Raw genomic sequence first — 19,650 nt, forward strand, 5'->3', positions numbered from 1 at the left:
TGCCAACGCATTGCACAGGGAAGTGGCATTTTTCTTGGGCGCTCTGAGGTTCTAATTCCACCTGCACCCTTTTGGTATTTTGGTGACTCCCTGTGAGTTGCAGTAGGCAAACCAGGCTTAAGATTAATATCTGCCATCCACAACAGCCTGCATGTATGAAGATCTCTCCTTTCAGTTGATTAAATCCTTCTACAGCCAGGAGGTAGGTGCTTTCTGTCTGCTAATTTGAGTGGCACGCATTGTCAAAGCACAATTATGCACGTCAGAATAACGAGGATACCTTGATTAAAAACTGTGCAAACATCACCATACTGTCTACAATAACGGCAAACCTCTGCACTTGTGCACATTAATGGTTGGTTATATGTCTGTATTCTAGCCTCTCCCTTTATGTGGTGCAAATTAGCAGAGGTGAAAAGAGATGTAGGCATTATCAGGATGCGTGAGATGGCTGCTGTAAACATTATGTGGAAGAGCAGAATCATAGCTGGTCTTATCACTGTTACGGTTAAAGTTCATAGTGTGTTACTGTAAATAGGAGTAAACCTAATGAAGACCTTTTTACCTTATACCTTATTTTTTCTTTACAGGCGACAATTGGGCCTCTTGCAAGAACCGTCTGTATGAACAAATTTGTTGTTAAATGGTACATATGAGTGATATAAGGGAATTTGTAGCATTCACCAATTTTCTTGTACTTAGAATTTTATTAATTCAGTGGTGGTCTAGGCCTGTTTTATGAGTCATGAACAGACAGTCTGCCTTTCTTCACAAGTGGATAACACGTTTGGCTTTAGAATTTTAATGCCTTAATCTGAATGAATTTGCCTCAGGGTCTATGCAAGTCACAGTCCAGCATCATCCTCTGTAGGTTACAATATTCTCCCATCTAATATCTCCACAACTGTCACGTTCCCTTGACCGCCTGTCATATTAATCACAGACCACTCTGCTGCCATTTTTTAGCATCTAACTTCATGCCAAACCATTTCCTCTCCATTTCTGTCACAGCGCAGTGCTGCTTTGATGACTCTGTGTTGGCAGCTCGTAATATTTCCTAATTGTTTTGGGTCCTCTACTACTGACTGCTAAATTTGGTATTTTTTTCTATATTATGCTCATCTGACAGCAGGACTTGTAGCTCCATGGTTTGAACTTCTTCTTTTTACTCTTTGTGAATTTTTGTTTTTGTGAATGAAGCTGGCACTTTAGGGCCGTTGATTATGCCAATGATCACATTTTATGAACACACGTAACTCCTCATGAACAAAAGGTGTTCAAACAAGCATTTTACTACAGCTTTATGCAGGTAAGAGTGTTTACTACTACTGACTAACTTATAGTCAGTATATATGCAAGCCTCAGAAAAAAGTAAGAATGTTCTTGCATGAGGTCCAATATCATCTATCACAACAAATGTGGTTATTCTATGGTTTAATGAAATTCCAAGAAAACTGTGCATCATTACGCATGGAAAAAATGGTGATAGTCTCACATTCAATATGTCCCCTAACATGAACCAATGGAAATATTAAAACTGTGCCACACCTCGCTTGTGCAATGCACAGTTGACTGCACTTTGTGCCCGCACCTTGATTCATGAAATTAACAACTTTATGTATTTATATGGTATGAAAATATCACTATCAACTGACAAATGTGACTATACTTACAGTAGTAATATTCCTATAGAGTGCACTGTGAAGATACAGGTGCCATTTAAAACTAATCTCGCTTGTCACATCTGCCGGCTATGTATATCTAAGACAGGAGTGCTGTGTGCACACTAATGCGGCCTTCAACATGACTGAGTGCTCCGCAGTAAATCATGTTAATGATTCAGAGAGGCAGGGAGATGGATTTGGGTCCTGATTTGTTCATATGGAGGAGTAAATGAAAGATGGCATTATGGGGAAAAGAGCCCTTCCAATTTTGTCTTACTTGATCTCAGGTTCATAGTCCTGATAGCTGAGCGATATGATGTGAACATTCCAAAAAGAAAACAAGCAGAAATAAATCAAATCACATAACAAAGAGGTGGAGAGGTGTAATCCAAAATGTGTGGCCACCAGTACAGAATACAAATTTAGACATTAAGAGGGAAACAATACACCAAGAAGGAAGATGGTTAATTTTGACAGAGGAGATTAAAGCTACATTGACTATATCCACATCCAAACAGACGTTCATACATTTTGGGAAGGGATTTGTTAGTGATATACAGGTGCTAACCATAATTATCTCTGTTCACAGAAGTATCTAGCTCCCCTCATAAATGCTGGCAGACCTTCGCGTTTAAGCTGTTATAAATGGGCCAGGTGTGCAGCAAAATTAATGATTTATGAATTCACCACAGCAACCATTCAACATAATTTTCCCAGGGCTGTCTTAATGACCTGGTGGGAGAGGTACTTCATCAAGGCGATTGCCCCCGGAATGGACACAGAAACACAAGCAGTGGGTACAAAAGAAAAAAAAGAAGAACAAAATATTGTCCTCTAACTAGCTGCAGTTTTGTTTCAAAGGATAGTGGATGAGAGAGTCACAAGAGGTCAGAAGAAATGCATCAGAGAGGACAGGATATGAAGAGGCTACGACTCATATAGCACGCAGCTTATCTTCCGCAGTTATCAGATAAAAAATACGAGGATGAATTTGAGCGCTGCATGGTACTGTAGGAGTCTTGAGGCAAAACTTCTGAGATCACATAACAGTCACTGAAAAGCATAACAGCTCACTTACAAATGAAGGGGGTGAATTTGAATTGAGTTTCATCCTGTCTGGACTGATGCATGCCTGAAAGCTACTGATACAATATCAGTTACAGATCCTCTTGGTTCATATTTTTTGGCATTATTAGATTCAGAGTTGTTTATGTAAAGTGTAGTATTTGGCAAGGCAAATTTTAATTAAATATATGTATTTTAAACACATTCTATGACGTCAAATATAGCATCTAAGCAATTTTAGTGCTTAAGATCTGTCAGGCTGTGCAATATATAGACATATACTGTACATCCCCAAGGGCTTCAGCAGAGCACTTCGGGGCTTTCAAAGTACAAAAAAAGTGAGGAAAGCTTTATTGTGCTAATCGTTGAGCAGAAACTCTAAAAATGAGCAATTGTAGGCAGAGAACTACTTCAGACTGTGGCATCAAATTACCACCAATTTCCTTCAAAATGACTTAATTTGCAGAGGTGCCATTCACTGCAATGTCACAGATCATTTATGTATGAGATTGCAATTGGTCAATTCAACTTGTTTTAAATCTGCATAAAGTCCTTTTATAGGCTGTTACTGGGCGGAAAAGAGCAAGTGCTGTGATCAACCCAGACGGGATGTTAATTATTTAACCAAAGGTATGCTTAAAATGCTAATCACCTCAAAGTGTTTAAGACATCAATAGTGCAAAGTTTTTGATGTTGGCGGGGAGGTTTTTATCTTTGACATCATCCTCGTTAGCATATTTCATTTGAAGTGTCTTATCTGTTTGGGGAGGAAGATATGCGAGATAAAATTCACACCTTTCTCTAAAAAATGTTCAGTCCTTCATATTCTCAATGTGACGCATTAATTTGGTATTTAAAGCCACACTGGTGCGAAAGTCACGTCCTAATCCATGAATCACGGGGGCAGTAGCAGCCGGCGTCTCCATTATAGAGGGGTGGGAGGGGAGGTGGGGGGCACATCAAACACAATATCAATTTTATTCTACACCCTCTACTGAGAAATGCTGCATCTTACCAGTGCCACTCTACAATGACACATCCATCATAATAACGGTAGCTAAAATGAAGAGGGGGGGGGGGGGGGGTGGAAGATGAAAAACAGAAAGATGTTAAAGATAAATACAGCATAAGATAAAAAGACAGGATGCGAGTGCTAATCAAAAGAAGAAAAGCAAAGGGGGGGGGGGAGGGGGGCGGGGGTGGATGCACAGTGAAAGAGACATGAAACATTCATATTAAAACAAGGCAGCATGATGAAACCTGAACAGAAAACGTGACATCAAACCATAAAGAGGAACCAAATAGCAAAGAGATGAGACAAAATAAGACACACCTCATTAAACAACACTGAATTGGCTTAATTAACATGTGATATTACTCTATCATCACCAAACCAGTTCACCTTGATAAGTCAACTCTAATATGAAAAATAAGGCAATAAGGGGTCCCTAAAGATCAACTGTAGATCATTTTGTTCGACTCAGTTGTAGGAGTCAAGGCTGTATTGAATGTAACACTAACACAGTACTGAGAGAAACACAAAAATCTAAGCAATATCGTTCAGCCAGTAATACTCACAACGTGAGTCAGTTTTCTCAGAGTGTTTGTGTGTTGAGTAATGGGTCTTGGCTTAAAAACCGTGTCAGATGAATGAGCGCTGACAAACGCCAAGCAGCTTCATGCCATTTTCCAATGGTCATCTGAAACATTGTGGACTGTTCCAAAGTCAGTAAGAATAAGGTTCAAGGGGTCAGTTGTTTGGTACATTATGGAAGGCCAGTGTTATAAATCATATGACACTGAGAACTCCAGCAGTCAATATTTGTCTGCAGAGCAAACTATGCAATGCATCTAAGAGGAACAGAAGAAGTGGGTTTTTGTACATGAATGGAGACTTGGAAGAAGTCTGCAAAGCAAATGAGTAAATATAAATGTTAAAATAACACAATTGTATTCTATAAGTTGCTGTATTTTTATGCCAGCTGCAAGTACTTACTTTCAATAAATGTCTTACTCAATGGTGTATCTGCTGCTCTGGTCCAGTCATGGTCTGGGGTCAGACTGTGAGTACAATCGTAAAACTGTTTTCTTAAGTTTGCACTGGGTGATCCGGCAACACTACAAACACTTACAGTAGAAAACCCAAAGCTAGATACTGATCATTTACAAGACAAGTATCAGTGGCTAACCCAGATGGCTGTGTCAAGGCTTCCTGCAGCTGCTTCACAGTTCTCTAGCCATAACCAAATTCCAGTTCTTTCATTGCTGCAAAGTGCATATTATTGATTCATTTTTTCTTTGTTATTCACCAAAATCAAATAGGACAAAAAGACACCACAGAGAATGTGACAAAAAGTTGTGGAGGTGCCACTGATTGGACATACAAGAAGTTTCAAATTTGGATTAACATATTCTTAACATTGCAGGGAAGGAATGTGCCTTATTGTAGCTTTGACAGAATATGGCAAACAGGAGTAAATCTGAAAATAGTGAGTGAGGAACACTGGATAACAAAACTCCAAACTACAGCAACTGGTGTTTTATAGAAGCAGCAAAACAAGTGGAAGCAGTACATCTTTAAATGTCGCCCTCGTTCTATTGTCATCTTCAGGTGACTGCAGCGTAGGTACAGGTTACACTTTGGCTCTGCTCAAAAGCAGCACTTAAAACACTGTGGGTTGGCTCAGGAACATCCTGCAGTGAATTTGTGATGGAAAAGCACATTGGCACAGTACAGTCTGACATGGTGCAACTAAAGCCTGCTATATCATGCTCGCAGAAGATTGTTTTTTTTAGTTGTGTATCACTGTGCTGAGAGGAGCGGGGCAGACAGGGGCCACTGTGCTGAGACAGAACCAGTGATGTGGTGCCACGAAAAAAAACAGCCAGAACGCCGGCCATAAAGTAGACTAATGTTTCCAGAGTGACTTAAAAAAAGCAAGGCAGACAGCAAAAACATAGCAGACGACACCCTTATCCATCATAGCAAACAGGCAGCAAAACAACTTTACGCCGTCTGTAGAACGAGCCTGCCCTGACACCAGGTAGCTGGAGCTTACGTCAAAGACAATAAGACTGAAAATGCTGTGTCATTCTACAGGGTAAAGAGACCTTTAAAATAACATTTAAATCCTTTTTCTCACGTAGAAATGTTTGTGAGTATAACTGAACCAGTCTGTCAAGTCAAATCCATAGAGTTTAATGCACAGAGGATAATACTACTGAACATGCAATCCTTCAATAGTTAAAGCTGCACTGATCACTGGTGTTTTACCACCTTTTAGCACATTGTTTTGGTTTTCTGAAACTTAATTGTTCTGGTTCACTCTAACTGCTTTTATCAATCTCGTTTCAACTGCAGTGGGCAACCTGCTTTCATCAAAAGCCTGCTTAGCAAAAGTGGCAGACACACAAAGGTAGAAACTAGCTGGTGAATATAGTTTAGTAACTTAATTAAGTGCCAGATATTTCCTTCAAGAGTCAGTGGAGACAAAAACATTGCTAAAAAAAAGAGTGAATGTTGGACTTTCATTTGTCAAGTGGCCAGAAACATGTCTCTACAAGTAGATGAATGCTAATGGCACTGTGTATATGCTGCGTGTTTACACGGGTAGCTGTGTTAGCCATTTCAGCTTCACAAGGTGATACTGTATATGTCAGTGTTAAGCTTACAGCTTGAAAAAAATCAATTAATGCAGATTTAAAGGACCGCATCAGTGTATTTGCAAGTTTTAGCCCTGGACTGCATATATTTAGCATTCTTGCTGGCCAGTTTTGAATGCATGCTATCCAGTTTTAAACGTATCTTTCTACAGTTCCACATAGGCACTGGTTTCCATTACTATCTGTATCATTTGAAAAACAAAGCTGAATCCTAAAACATACTTGGGTTGTGTATTCTGCAACAATTTTTGACAATGTTACATCACCCTTGCATGGTAATGCATTTTAAATACAGAGTAAAAAGTTGCACTCACAATACTGTAACTTTATTAACTAAATGAATGCAGGGCTGTTTGCTTTGATGGACTACACAACTCATGCAGGTCTCAAGAGTCTACTAATTGAATTTCATACAGAAATTAACATAAACCTGAACCTAGATTGATAGACAAATCACCTCCAAATTTATGAAACACAGCAGCAATGTTTGCAAAATGGTTAATTCTGATGTAATATGTAAGTAAACAGAAAGATCACAAGGCTATATGTATCTTCATTGAATTTACGTAAATGTAGTGTACATCCATGCCTGCGGTAGACAAACACAGTCTAGTCCAAAGTAAAGTTATTTTATCTGAAACTTTAAACCTGTTCACTGAAACTTGACCTCAGTCACCTTTGCAAAACTCTAATTAATTAATTCCTCTGGTAAATGTATACACAAGTGTTCACACTTCCACTAGCAAACCAGCAATCACCAAACAAAGTTAGAGTTTCATAGTGGTTATTATTGTCCCTCAAGCTTTCTTATTATCTGAAAGCAGACAGGCATATTATCAGATAAACAGGCTCAAAGACACGTAACACCAAGATAACACCAGGTCAGGTCCGTCAGATTGCCCCTGGCCTTTTCCTGTACAGACAACAGTGTTCCTCAGATAATGATGGAGATACAACAGGATACCTGTTTGATTTTAACCCTGCCTGACACAACCTTTCAGCGTAATGGGAGGTGATTACCTTGCAGGCTTATATTCCCAGACCCTTGGGTTGGCTGTTCACAACCTTAGGTGCTTTTTCTTTTTACATTTATTGAAATTTTCCTTTCCTCCCCACACAAAAAAAAGATCAACAATCAATACAAAAAGCATTTGTATAAATAGCAATAGCAACATCATTTCTTCCCTCCCCCCATCAAAAAGGTCCATAATGGACAAGAGAGAAAAAAAAGAAAGAAAAGTAGGGTAGAATAAATTAAATGAAAATAATAGCAATAATAATAATAACCTTAGGTGCTTTTAGTAAGGTTTCAACATATCAAAGAGGGAGGCGAGCCAATGTGAATTGCTCGAGAACACTGGCTTGAATACAGAGTACCTCTTTTTAACCAGTGGGGTCATTAAACAGAAGGGAAATAGAAGGAAACCTCAGCTCAAACTGAGTCATACTGAGTGCAATTCAGCTGTCAGAGTGCGTTTGGTGGAAGCAAGCCCATCACACTCGTCTTGAAACATTCTTTCCATCTGTAACAAAGCGTCACAGGAGTTCTATTTCTGGACGACTTAAATGGATATCTGTGTGATCTGAGTGCTCTTACTTGATGTTGTCCAGGCAACCGGAGTCTGGTTTCAAGATGGCTGTGTGATGGAACATCTTGTAGAGAGCGATGCCCAGGAAGATCACATTGAGCTGAGAAAAAGAAAGAGAGAGAGAGAGAGACAAAAAGAGATTCACAGAGACAGTGAGGGAGGGAAGACAGGAATGACGGCTTGTATGTTTCTTGTTTCGGTTCCATTCATTTTAAATCAGGGCACTTTGTAGCACAAAGCTGGAACGTCGCAGCCAGACTTGGTTTCCCACTTTGCCAAACAGAGCGCAAAATCCTAAGAAACCTCTGTTGTGGTACAAGGGACTAAACAGGAACGGTTGAGACAAGACAGCTGCATACTTGTATGAGGGAGCCTTTCCATCTGACTTATTCACACTTGTCTCATCATATTCACACTTAAAGGCAACCACAGGGAATAACTGCCAACGCTGCTGCATTCGTTTTCCTTTACAGTTTCTACATCTGTCAAAAAAAACAAAAAAAAAAAAAAGAAACAACATTTGGCATTGGTTGGAAATGGAAATTTTTGTAAAACGCTTGAAGAACTTTCAGCATTGTGACAAGACACCATTTATAACAGCATGTTCTTTTACATTACAAGCAATGCCATCCTTTAAAGGGTGAGATAACACTTTATTGTGCTGTTATTTGTCATAAAATAAGGCATTGTTTCTTCCTGCTCTGTGGAGGTATTCCTGAAGCACTTAATTTTCTATATGTTCCGAATGATTCATTTCAAAAACAGACTCGGAAATAAAAACAAAGTCAAACACATTTAAAGGAGATGAACTTTTTCACCTACATTTGCCAAACACGCTGTAATTAGCCTGAAATATAAAGAAAAAAACAGCTTTGTGTTTGACTGCTGGATATCAAAAAAACTTGTATTAAACAGACCCACTCTGGTGTATCTCATTATTTTCCTTTTCTCTGTAGAGTCAGTAATCACAAAAATAGAAAATGAGTCAAATCTGGTTGCTCCTCAGCAATTAGTTTGCTTTCTTTGCTGCTGTTTACAGGTGACATTCAGCTAATATGAGGCGAGTGTAAAATTTCACTTGTTTTTAAACTGCTTAAAAAATGTGTCTTTGCCCACACTTCCAGGGATAGGACTGGATCGGTGCTCTAGACTTCTTTCCAACAATGATATTCTTGTTTGTAAATTTAAGAGAGAAAGAAGTGAGTCATGAAGCACACAGAGATGCATTGTGAATGATTACTCCAAACTGGAGCGTGAAAGTGCATTATGCATGTTTGGATTTAGTCACCGGATCGTAGCTGGGCAGTACCAGTTGTATTAAGAATTACTGGAATTACACATTTTGGGATTCTTGCTGTAAATAATCCTGTGGGATGAGCATAGAATATCCCAGATATTCCCATATTTTTTTTGTTGTTATAAGACGATTTGTGATTCCAGAGGTTTATTATGATGGCAGACAGGTGTTTTGGAAAATTAGATGCGCATATCTGGTGACATAGCAATACTTACAGTTTGGCATGAGCTCAAATACTTACAAGATTCAAAGCAGTTGGATCGATAAATGAAGTGTTTTATTAGAAAATCGCAGCTGTCCTAGTTGTGAAAGACACAAGAGTGTGTGTGTGTGTGTCCTCCGTGTATAGTACTTATGTGTGTGTGTGCACGCAGGTCTGTCTGCGTGCCCGCGAGGAGGAGATGGAAAAAGGTAGTAGAGTACAAGTTGGAACGGGAACAAAATCAATCATAATCGCAGTGCGGATTACTCTAACACTGCATACTGAGGAGAGTTCACTCTCTTTCTCTCTCTATCTCTCTCACTCCCCTCCTCTCTCCCAGAATTGTCTCAGCCGGTGACTGCGGCGGGGTGACAAACTGCAATATATTCTCTGCACCCCTCATTCGTTTTTCTGGACGGCTCCGTGCCCAGCGGTGGCATATATGCTCAACAGGGCAGAGAGAAGAGGGAGAATAGGAGCTAGAAAAAGGGATCTCGGTGGACCATTTAAGCGGTGACCCGCAGGCTAAGTAGGGTTAATGAGCAGAAGGGTGGTGGGGTGGGTGGGTTGGTGGGGGGACACGCTTACCATAATTATCAAGGTTGCTGGTCCTATGAAACTCCAAATGAAGTAGGTGTCCAGGCGAAGCCAGCAACTGCAATGAAAGAGATAGAGTGAAGGGAGAACGGGGATATGAAGTAATAGAGGATAGTGAATATGAGTGGAGGGAGTGAGGAGGGAGGAAAGAGAAAGATTTGAGGTTATAGCTTTATACTCCAGCTCAGAGGATATACATCAACTGGGAGGCTGGTGTGACACAGAGGAACAGGCACTTCAACACATAGATCGCCGCAAGGGGCTTGAAGAATTATGACCGTCAGTAAGAATTTGGAGGAGAAGGGGCTTTCAGTGCAATGACAGCAATAAGGATGGCCTTTCATTGGCCAAAACAGGTGCATGATACAAAGTGAAAGATAAAACATGGGTGGGATGTAGCTAAAGCTGTGAAGGATGTACCTCAAGGCTGACTTTAGGTCGATTCTGTTTCAATTTGCCGGGTTAAGGTAGCAAATTACCATCACAGATGATGATTTAGGGATAATTCAATTAGTTCTCAATTGAATCCTAACTGCATCACTCCAAAGGAATTGGACTGACCTTGACCCAGACGGACATGGCCACAAACAGTCCTTAAGCACTCAACAAAAAGTCTTACATGTTCCTGTTAGCTGTGATGACTCCATTGACTGCTATAATTATGTCAATAATGAAATAACACGTTCTCCTGACCTCCTACTTCATATCAAAACATTACAGAAAGTCGATTCTTCTCTGCCGAGTAAAACTAGATACATACTTGAAGGAACAGGGCTAGTGGAAGGTGACAGTGTTCCTTTGAAAATGGCAAAAAAAAAAAGGAAAAAAAAACTTGATTCATGACCTGTGGTTGAATTATTAATCTTTTAATCTCCGCTGCTGCAGCAGATAGACGCCTCCATTTTTGGCCACTGGAAAATTACAGTTCATACAGCAGTGTTGTCATTCAGACTGACAGAGAGTGAAATGGAAATGGCAGAGAATTAGCTGTAATTCAGTAGCATTTTCAGGCAAATTGAAGTGTATGGGACAGTTTAGAGGAACACACCACTGGGCTTTAGTGGGATGCACAAAAAGATAAATTAGCAAATGTGTATGTCATGAAAGTATGGCACACTGCTTTAAAATGTGATTTATGATGAAAACTTGAGTTTTGCTTTTGCATAAAACCTGTTCTGATATTATAAAGAGCTAAATGTAATAGTAAAATAAAGAAAGATACAATGACCCATGATACAATAACTGCTACTTTGGTTGGGAAAACAAAACGGGGCATCTCCAGTATTTACAGAAAACCAGCCAACAGATTTTCAATTTACGCAAAAAAGCTCAGCTGCCATGGACATGTTTATACATATTTCACTTTTCATCTCTAAAAGACTCCGCAAAATAGCAGACAATACTTTGAAACGAGAGAGAATACTGTATAAGTAGTGACAGGACAAAAATTGACTGTTCCTTTGATGTTACTGGGGCTTTATATGTCTCCCCCTCACTGATGTCAATGGATGAGAGGAGGCAACACAGAAAAAAAAACACATATGGATGCATAAAGAAGTGAACAAGCGCAAACAAAAGATGAACAACACGCATAGAACTCTGGCAGTTCATCAAAGTAAGCGCTCCGCACATCAGTGTTATAAATTATGCTGAAGGTTCTATTGTTCATTTTTGCCTTCTTCTTCAGATCATAGAAAGATTTAAAGACTTGGTGGGCGGCGGGAGCTGCAGGCTGTCATTTTCTCCTGCCTCCTCTACCACCCCTTCTCCACTTGTGTCATGGTTGTGTTTGGATTTTAGAGCATATCTAGTTTTATCTCCCGGTGTGCTACTTTTTGCGCTATTCCTTAAGTAACCAAGCAATACAAACCATAAACACAAGCCATGCTTATGCCAACAGTATGTGTAGGGTATTCTGACATCTGTGCCGTCAGTCCGCAGTGAGCTGCCACAGGCTGTCCTTTGAGCGAATGCAACGTAATCTGCAAAGACATCTTTGCAAATCGTTTAATTGAGGTGATAGTAAGCTGATGATCAGTGCATGGTGATGTGAAAACTTTGGGCCAAGAAGATCACTAGCAGCTTTTTTTTATTCAGTCCTCAAGGACATTGTGCCTTGGAGTATGATCTTAAAGCTCTGTGCATGTTGTTTGTTTATAATGATTAAAGTTGCTCTGTGGAGTGTTTGACCACTAGTGGATCTATGGAGCAATGTTTTGAGTTTTATCTTGTGCTCTACTAGTGTTACAAATTCCTGTCAACAGTTTTTTACGCTGCTTATGTACCAAGGAATGTTGCAATTCACTAGTAAAAGGCAAGAAAGAAGAAAAACCTCCAAATCGAGGGTCACGGGACAGAAGGAGACAGCCAAAGGCGTCAGTACTCTGCTTCTTGGTAGCCTTCCTAACTTGTATTGTAAGAAGGTAACCGGTGAGGAAACCCATACCTGCAACTGTCCTTGAAAAAGCTTTGACAAAACAGCACCAAATCACTGTGATTTGTAAGTAACCAATGCACAAATTAAAAAAAAAAAAAAAGAAACACACTAACTACAGGTTTGCAGCAAGTCAACCTCCCTCTAAAATATGACATTATACATACAAACATAGCAATCATATTTTTAAAAAACACATGTAAGGATCCTTTCAGTTGACGTTATTTTCCAATTTCTGTATTTAAGTTATGTAATCAAAAAAAATGTCTCTCAACTTCTTCAATATGTCTTCAAATATGTCAATAAAGGAGGCGCAGCTCAATGCCATTGTTATAGAACAACAAATGTAATTTTCATTACTCGCTTCCTATTGAAATATATCCATTGTGACATTTTTAAATAAAAACTTAAAAAGAAAACATAGTCTATGATCACATTGAAACAACAGCTCACACAGTCTAAAGATCTAACTCGGTTGGTCTCGCAAATATTTCAGGAAGGAAATGTATTCAGCGTGTTTGTTAGGCCTCAAGGATACAAGCAATGGTTTCGGTGAGAGGATAAACATAACTGTTTACAAAAAAACTCAAAAGGGTGCCCTCGAGAACCACCATTATTCTGAATGCTTAAGGGAACAGAGTGGACCTACTGTAGCAGCAACTCGATTATTGAAAGTAAAATGTAATTCTATCTCCGGAGTTTACAGGTAGGTTGATTTATTACTTTCATTAAGCTGGAGAAATTACACAGGATTCACATGCTTGTTTTGCTCACCACTAAGCAGCGTGACTGGCCTGGAGAAGAGTAAAATGTCTCGCTGAAGGGCACATTAAAATAAATCCTACTTTATTTTCCTGGAATCAGTCACTGGGACTTGGCTTAAGTCATCTCAAATATCTACTAGACGAGGGTCACTCTTGACTGCAACTTGTTGGATATTTCTGCTTAAAGTGAGGCCACCCATGATAACGCTGTTATGGTCCCAAAATCAATTTGCGGTGGGACTACGTGCCATCCCCCACCTTCTAGTATTCAGCACGTGTCACGCCTTGTCCCTTCCCTCATCCTTCAATGGCTTCGGATAATTGTTCCACCGGTGGCAGCCTTTAATTATTCACATGATGCCGAGGCTCAGGCGGTGGCAGCTATCACCTCATCCATCACGTAGAACTTTGGCTCCGCCATTCTACAAATGCACTGTCGACCAGTGGAGTGTGTGTGGCGATGTGTGTGTGTGTGTGTGTGCGTGCCGTATATGATAAACATCTCGGAAGCAAACTGCTGATGCTGGTCTTCATTATTTTCAGATGGGTTTGAGATTAACAGAGAGGAATGGAGGGCGATCCTCTGCTTGGCATTACACTGCTTTATAGACCACTTTGTATTTCAGAGGGTTCCTTGTGTGGCTTCTGTAGGAAACAAAAAAAAGCCAGTCTCTCTCACTCTCCATCTTTTTGTTCATCTCCTGTCTCTTTCTCTCTCTTCCACTCTCTGTCTCCTTGTTCTTACTCTCTCTCCCCCCGCCTCCCTCTCCCCTAAATTTTCCCGTGCTGTACTGTAATTTGTGCATCCTAAAATGCTGCAGACATTAACAACAATGGCTTGACATTCATCCGGCAATACTATCTCCTGAAGTTAGCATTTTTCACTGTCAAAACAATGTCAATTCAGCAGTGGGGGAAACGAACGCAGCTTGAGTAACCGTTCTGCTTCATTAAAAGTTGATGATGAGCGATAGCTATTGGAAGCGTCATCAGCGAGACTGTTGATGCTCCTCAAACCAACACAAACAGTTGTCAAGTTGTTAGCAGGGTTTCTGGCGAATACACACACAATGGTGGGGTTAAGCAGGAAGAGACTACTGTTTTGTTTCGGTGTATTTGCTCCTGGTTTCTCCACTTAACCTCTAGTCGTATTTTCAGTTTCTACATTTGCCAAAATTGTGGATATTGTGTGTGTGTGTGTTTTTTTTTTTTTTTTTTTTATTAAAGTGAAGTTTCTTTGGCAGCCATGCCAATTTAAAAATATTTTAACAAATGTGCCTGTTAATTTCATTAAGATAATGACAATAGCTGGCAGAAATGGTAGAGGCTACCCTTGAACTGTAGTTATTCTATAAAATTTGTCTCACTGGGAAAAATCAATAGTTGCTTTAGAGCCTTGTATGGGCCCTTATAAGCTCCAAAAATCTGGATCCGACACTTCCCTTAATGCAACACAATATGCAATGTCAAAGTATCTTTTGTTAGGTCTTCACTGCCTGGGAAACACCCATGTCTTTCAAACTCCGCACCACCAATTAGTGATCCAGGCTTTGGCTTTTAAAATCCGGCATAACCCTGATGCAATCTAGGGTTATTTTCTAGGATCACATTGCAGTTATATTCTTCCTCCAGAGCAACAGAAGACATGTATAACTGTTGTAACAGGCTGAGTAGTACTATTGAATTGATCTTGATGTGTAAAATTGGTGGAATTATCCTTTAACGTTGCATATATATCCCTAAAAGGATCCATTCTTGAAGTGGACTGATACACTTGTCTAGGAAGCTGTCTATGTATTCTTAATGCATGGGTTTGGATTTTACACATTACTCATTTTATAAAATAGTTTGTCTCAAAAAGGAACCTTCATGTGATATTTTGAGTATTACATGCAGACAGGAAAGCCATCGCTCCTGCAGCAAGTTTTCAAGCTAGCTCCACATGTACTCACACTCTGTCGGTGCCGTAACTGCGGTAGTCCACTGCGGCCGAAACGGCTACGATTAGCGCGGGAACTCCGTAGCCCACCAGGTAGAAGTAGCGACGGCGTGAGTGCTCACTCTCAAACACCTCCACCAACATGATGTAGAGCTGCACACCCTCTAGGAACATCCACGTGAACGCTGCCAGGAAGAAGAAGTGGAGCAGGGCAGCAAAGACGGCGCAAGCAATCTGGGAAGGTTTCGGTGGTGACAGACACACAACAAAATAGGAAAGATAAAGAGGGAAGGGAAACAGGAGGGAGATGTAAGCATTCGCTGTATTTCAAAAAAATCACTTTTCAGCATTTAGCTGAGTCCCTGAAGGATTAAACACCTTGTTAAAGGGCATGATATGACTGGCAAAGTGTGTCATCCAAGTGACTATAACCGAGCAGCACTTTCTGACCTCTCCGTGTTTGTGTCTTTCCAACAATTAGCATTGCTAAGCTTTGTTTGGCTGCAGTGATTGGACGTCTGCCTGTAGTGACTGGCAGAAGAAGGCTGCAGCTACTGAGCCCATGTGGTCTTGTTTGCTGTAGCTGGCATGGATGACAGAGAGATATGAAGAATTGAAGTCAACCATCCAAGAGCCATTTAGAGTTCATTGCATTTCACACTGCAGCCAGGTGCAAGGACATAATGTAGTTACACAGTTTCTGAGTTGATAGAGATATGTGCAGGCAAGTCCTGAATACAGCAGACTGTCATTCACGTGCATACAGACACCTACACACTTTCTAACAATAATAGTGTACAGTATACTTACATGGATTGATCTAATTATTGGCACAGTTGAACATAACTAGCATATTTTGTCACTGAAATGGATTCAATTAAATAACTAAAAGGTTGAGTGGACATTAATTGCGGTCCATGAGAGTGATCTTAGAGCTGGGCTGTGAATCACATCCATAAAATGTTATGGAAGGGAAAGGTGTAGGGCCAAAGCATTATCTTTAACTTCACACTGAAGAGGCTTTGGCGCTTTTGCTTTTGGTGCTTAAAGTAATCTTTGAAGAGCAAAATATAGATTTCCTCTGAGGTTGAAAGATAAGGATTTCTTACTCCATGAATTTCTAGATATCATAATTCACCTGCACTTGTGACACATTTGTGAACCGTAGGCAAGACTGAGATAATATGGTAAAAAAACAATGACAATAAATAAATAACTACATTTATTATAAGGACTATTAGAATAAGTTTTATTCAAGTGTCTGACCCTATTATAAATTTATAGCTATAGAGATCATTTATACTGTGCTCAGACAGTACATTCACAATCACTCCAGCTTTGTTTTCCCTAAGATATAGCAGAGCTACAGCAACTGTCTACACTGCCTCATTAGCAAGCAAAAATGACATAGTTGTAAGCAGCTGTAGGTTTTTCACAATTTAGTTTATTGTCATTTTCTTGTGTACTTGCATACATAAAAAAATAAGTGAAATAAAGTCCTCCGCTATTCGGTATACATGTAAAGACTCACACATTTGTCTACAGTATGAGCGTTGAGCACACACACTTGAAGATGACTGTGCAGTGACAGCATGCCTCCACCTGCTACCACAGCTGAGCTCCTACAGAAAAGTAATGCCATCCAACTACAGTTATTAAACCAAGAGGAGGTTTTGTGTATTGAACAGCTTAATCCAGATTAATATGAAGTCTTTACAAATTGGAAAACTGCACCCGTAGGTGGTGTGGCGCATGTAGGGAGGATGCGGGATGAACGGATGATTTATGTCAGTGAGTGTATATAGGAGTAATCTCGATATGAGGTTATAACAGTGAGTTGGCAGGTGTTTGTGTGCGAGTATGTGAGTGTACTTCCAAGTATGTGCTTGCTTCTGCTCAACCAATGGAGGTAACATTTGTTGAATAAAAAGCATCCGATTCTTTTTCTTTTTTCTTTTTTTTTCCAGTATTTCTTCTCGGTGAGCCAAGCAGAAAAAAAAAAAAAAAAAGCTCAGGGCCACTGGCACTCACTGGGAAGCACTACTCACAGTGCAGCAAGACACTAGAGCAATTTCTAGGCTCTAAAATGTCCCATTCTAGAGAGGAGATGGTGTTCAGTCTTCGGTGAAGATTCATACTGTGCAAAGCTTTCAGGGAGGCCTTCAAGCAGCTCTTAGAGACTATGTATTTTTGCAAAACTAAATGATATAAAGGAAATTCTTGTCATTGGTTCAAATAACGGCAAAGGGAAAATCGAAGAACTCAACCTTCCACTTGTTTAAAATTCGGCGACTCGATTTCATGGACAATAAACAATGGAGATGTCATGTTAATGTTGGAAAATATTTTAAAGTTTTCCTACTTTTAAAGGTTCTATATGTAAGGATCAGCGGTGGCTGTTAAGTGAGCTACGGTCAGCATCCTTTTGCTCGTTTGCGTGTGTGCTTGCACTCCGTCAGCACGAGTGAGCAGCATTCCGAGACTACTGCAGGTCATGTCTTTTTCCTCGCTTATACTCCTCATAATAACATAAGAGATCTTTAACGTTGAATCTCTCACTCCATGTCAGGAAGCCCTTTTCTTTTATTAATATCTTCTTTCATGGTTTTCACTGAACACTGCTAAATGTGAAGGGGCCACATACAGTTTACACATAAGTTGTTACTTTAACAGTAGTTCAGTATCTCTCCGCCAGCACTTATAGTCTTACCGGTTGGTCACCCCGATTGATGCCCACAAGGAACAGGGACTCGGCGATGAACAGGCTGATGCAGAGGTTCTTGTGGATGGTGTTGCGATCACTCTGGAGGCCGCGGAAGAAGCAGAAGGTGAAGAGGCTGATGAGCAAGCAGACCAGCGACAGGAGGATGCCGACCCATGTAATGACATCCAGGAGCATGTCGTGAACAGGGTCCGTGTTCTGAAAGAGAGGTGATGAGACAAAAAGGTTAGCAACATCCAAACAAACTCTAGTGTAATCAATGATGCCTTCTGTACTTTGCGATAAGACTGTAATTTAAGAAAAATGAATGTATGAATGTCCTCTGTCATTATTCATTTTTTAAAGTAAGAAATTAAACGAGAAACAATGAATAATGAAATAGAAAAAAAAAGACTATAAAAAAAAAATCAACATTCCATCCCTGCAACATCCCTAAAGCTTTTATTGTCATGATCATTATTATTATTTTGGTCAAAGTGCATTCTCTCAGTCCTCAAATAAACCACTACACAGTGAGCCACAGGTGGCAGATATGAATCATGAATTAGTCAGTGTGAATCAATCTAAAATGCCCCCCTGTTGTTTCATTTCGGTCAGGCAACAAAGTGAAACAAAGTGAGCAGTCCAAAGGGCCGCAGGTGTCTTAAGACTGGCACAACAGGAAAACAATCAAACCACAACATGGTCAATAACTTTCACTGTTGCTTTTAGATAATTTTCTCTTTTCAAATAGTAATTTGCCACCACAGCCAGTTTTGGGCACTAAAAAGCCTTTCGCTGACAATAAATTTGCAACTTTACGGTAGAGATAAGGATCAACAGTGATTCCACAGCAGCCATTAAAGAGAATTTACATCAGTCCATAAAAGCAGAGTGCACATAGGGGTGCTTGGACGAAAGCGGGAAAAGGCAACACACCCTAAAACATCAGAATCTGCTGAATCTGGCTGACTTCTGTGGCCTCAAACACATTAAAACAAACAAATCTGAAGCAACACCAAACCCTGCCAATGATAAAAAAAAACTGGAGCTTGTAAGAACTGGAGCTCAGTTAGCAATGCATGATTGGTGACATCTTATCGATAAGCTCTGTACGGAATTTTGAACACCCCAAGGCTTTTTTTGCCGATCAGCGAACTGTATAGAAATCCTCTAAAAGATGTCTGATTGTACAAGCACATGTCACCACAACAGATGCGCAGATTGCCAGTTTAATTCACATCTGGTATTAGGAATCATTATCTGACAATTCTGTATCATGATACTGGTGGGGAAGAAAAGACTTGCTAAGACAGATGCCAAGAAACTGTTCTCCATATATATGAAACATGAGAATGGCATCTTGATTTATTAACTAAGCATAATTACTACATCCAAACACTTGGATGCAGTAATTATGGTCAGCTTCTGAAGCTCCCTAATTTCCCAAGGGGATCCTCTCTTCAGGCTGCTGGGCATTGATTTAAAAAAAAGTAAAAGTGGGGGTAATTTTAAAGAAATCTGGCAACCTCCTAACACCTGTCATCCCTGCTGGGATTCAATGACTCTCTGGGCGGAACCTTTGAGTTTTGACATGATGTTTACGCCAGAATACTAATGAAGATCAAACAGGCATTATTTCAACACACATATTTAAAGGCAGCCAGATAATTAGCATTGACAGACAGTTTACGATCAGCACAGGTGAAAGCTGACCTGAACCATTCTTAACTGT

At 40.0% G+C, this 19,650-nt stretch overlaps 1 protein-coding gene across 13 annotated transcripts in view; it reads right to left on the reverse strand.

The window, feature by feature from the left end:
- LOC122973443 (adhesion G protein-coupled receptor L3-like) overlaps positions 1 to 19,650 on the reverse strand; it is a 243,642-nt gene that overhangs the window by 15,503 nt on the left and 208,489 nt on the right. For all 13 annotated transcript variants that reach the window (XM_044340968.1, XM_044340969.1, XM_044340972.1 and 10 more), the window contains 4 exons: positions 17,925 to 18,134; positions 15,228 to 15,448; positions 10,069 to 10,135; positions 7,990 to 8,081 (listed from right to left, as the gene is read on the reverse strand). In XM_044340968.1, the coding sequence (XP_044196903.1) occupies positions 7,990 to 8,081; positions 10,069 to 10,135; positions 15,228 to 15,448; positions 17,925 to 18,134 (590 nt within the window). The remainder of the gene's footprint in view (positions 1 to 7,989; positions 8,082 to 10,068; positions 10,136 to 15,227; positions 15,449 to 17,924; positions 18,135 to 19,650) is intronic.

Source organism: Thunnus albacares, chromosome 22 (assembly GCF_914725855.1).
Source record: "Thunnus albacares chromosome 22, fThuAlb1.1, whole genome shotgun sequence".
Taxonomy (NCBI): domain Eukaryota; kingdom Metazoa; phylum Chordata; class Actinopteri; order Scombriformes; family Scombridae; genus Thunnus; species Thunnus albacares.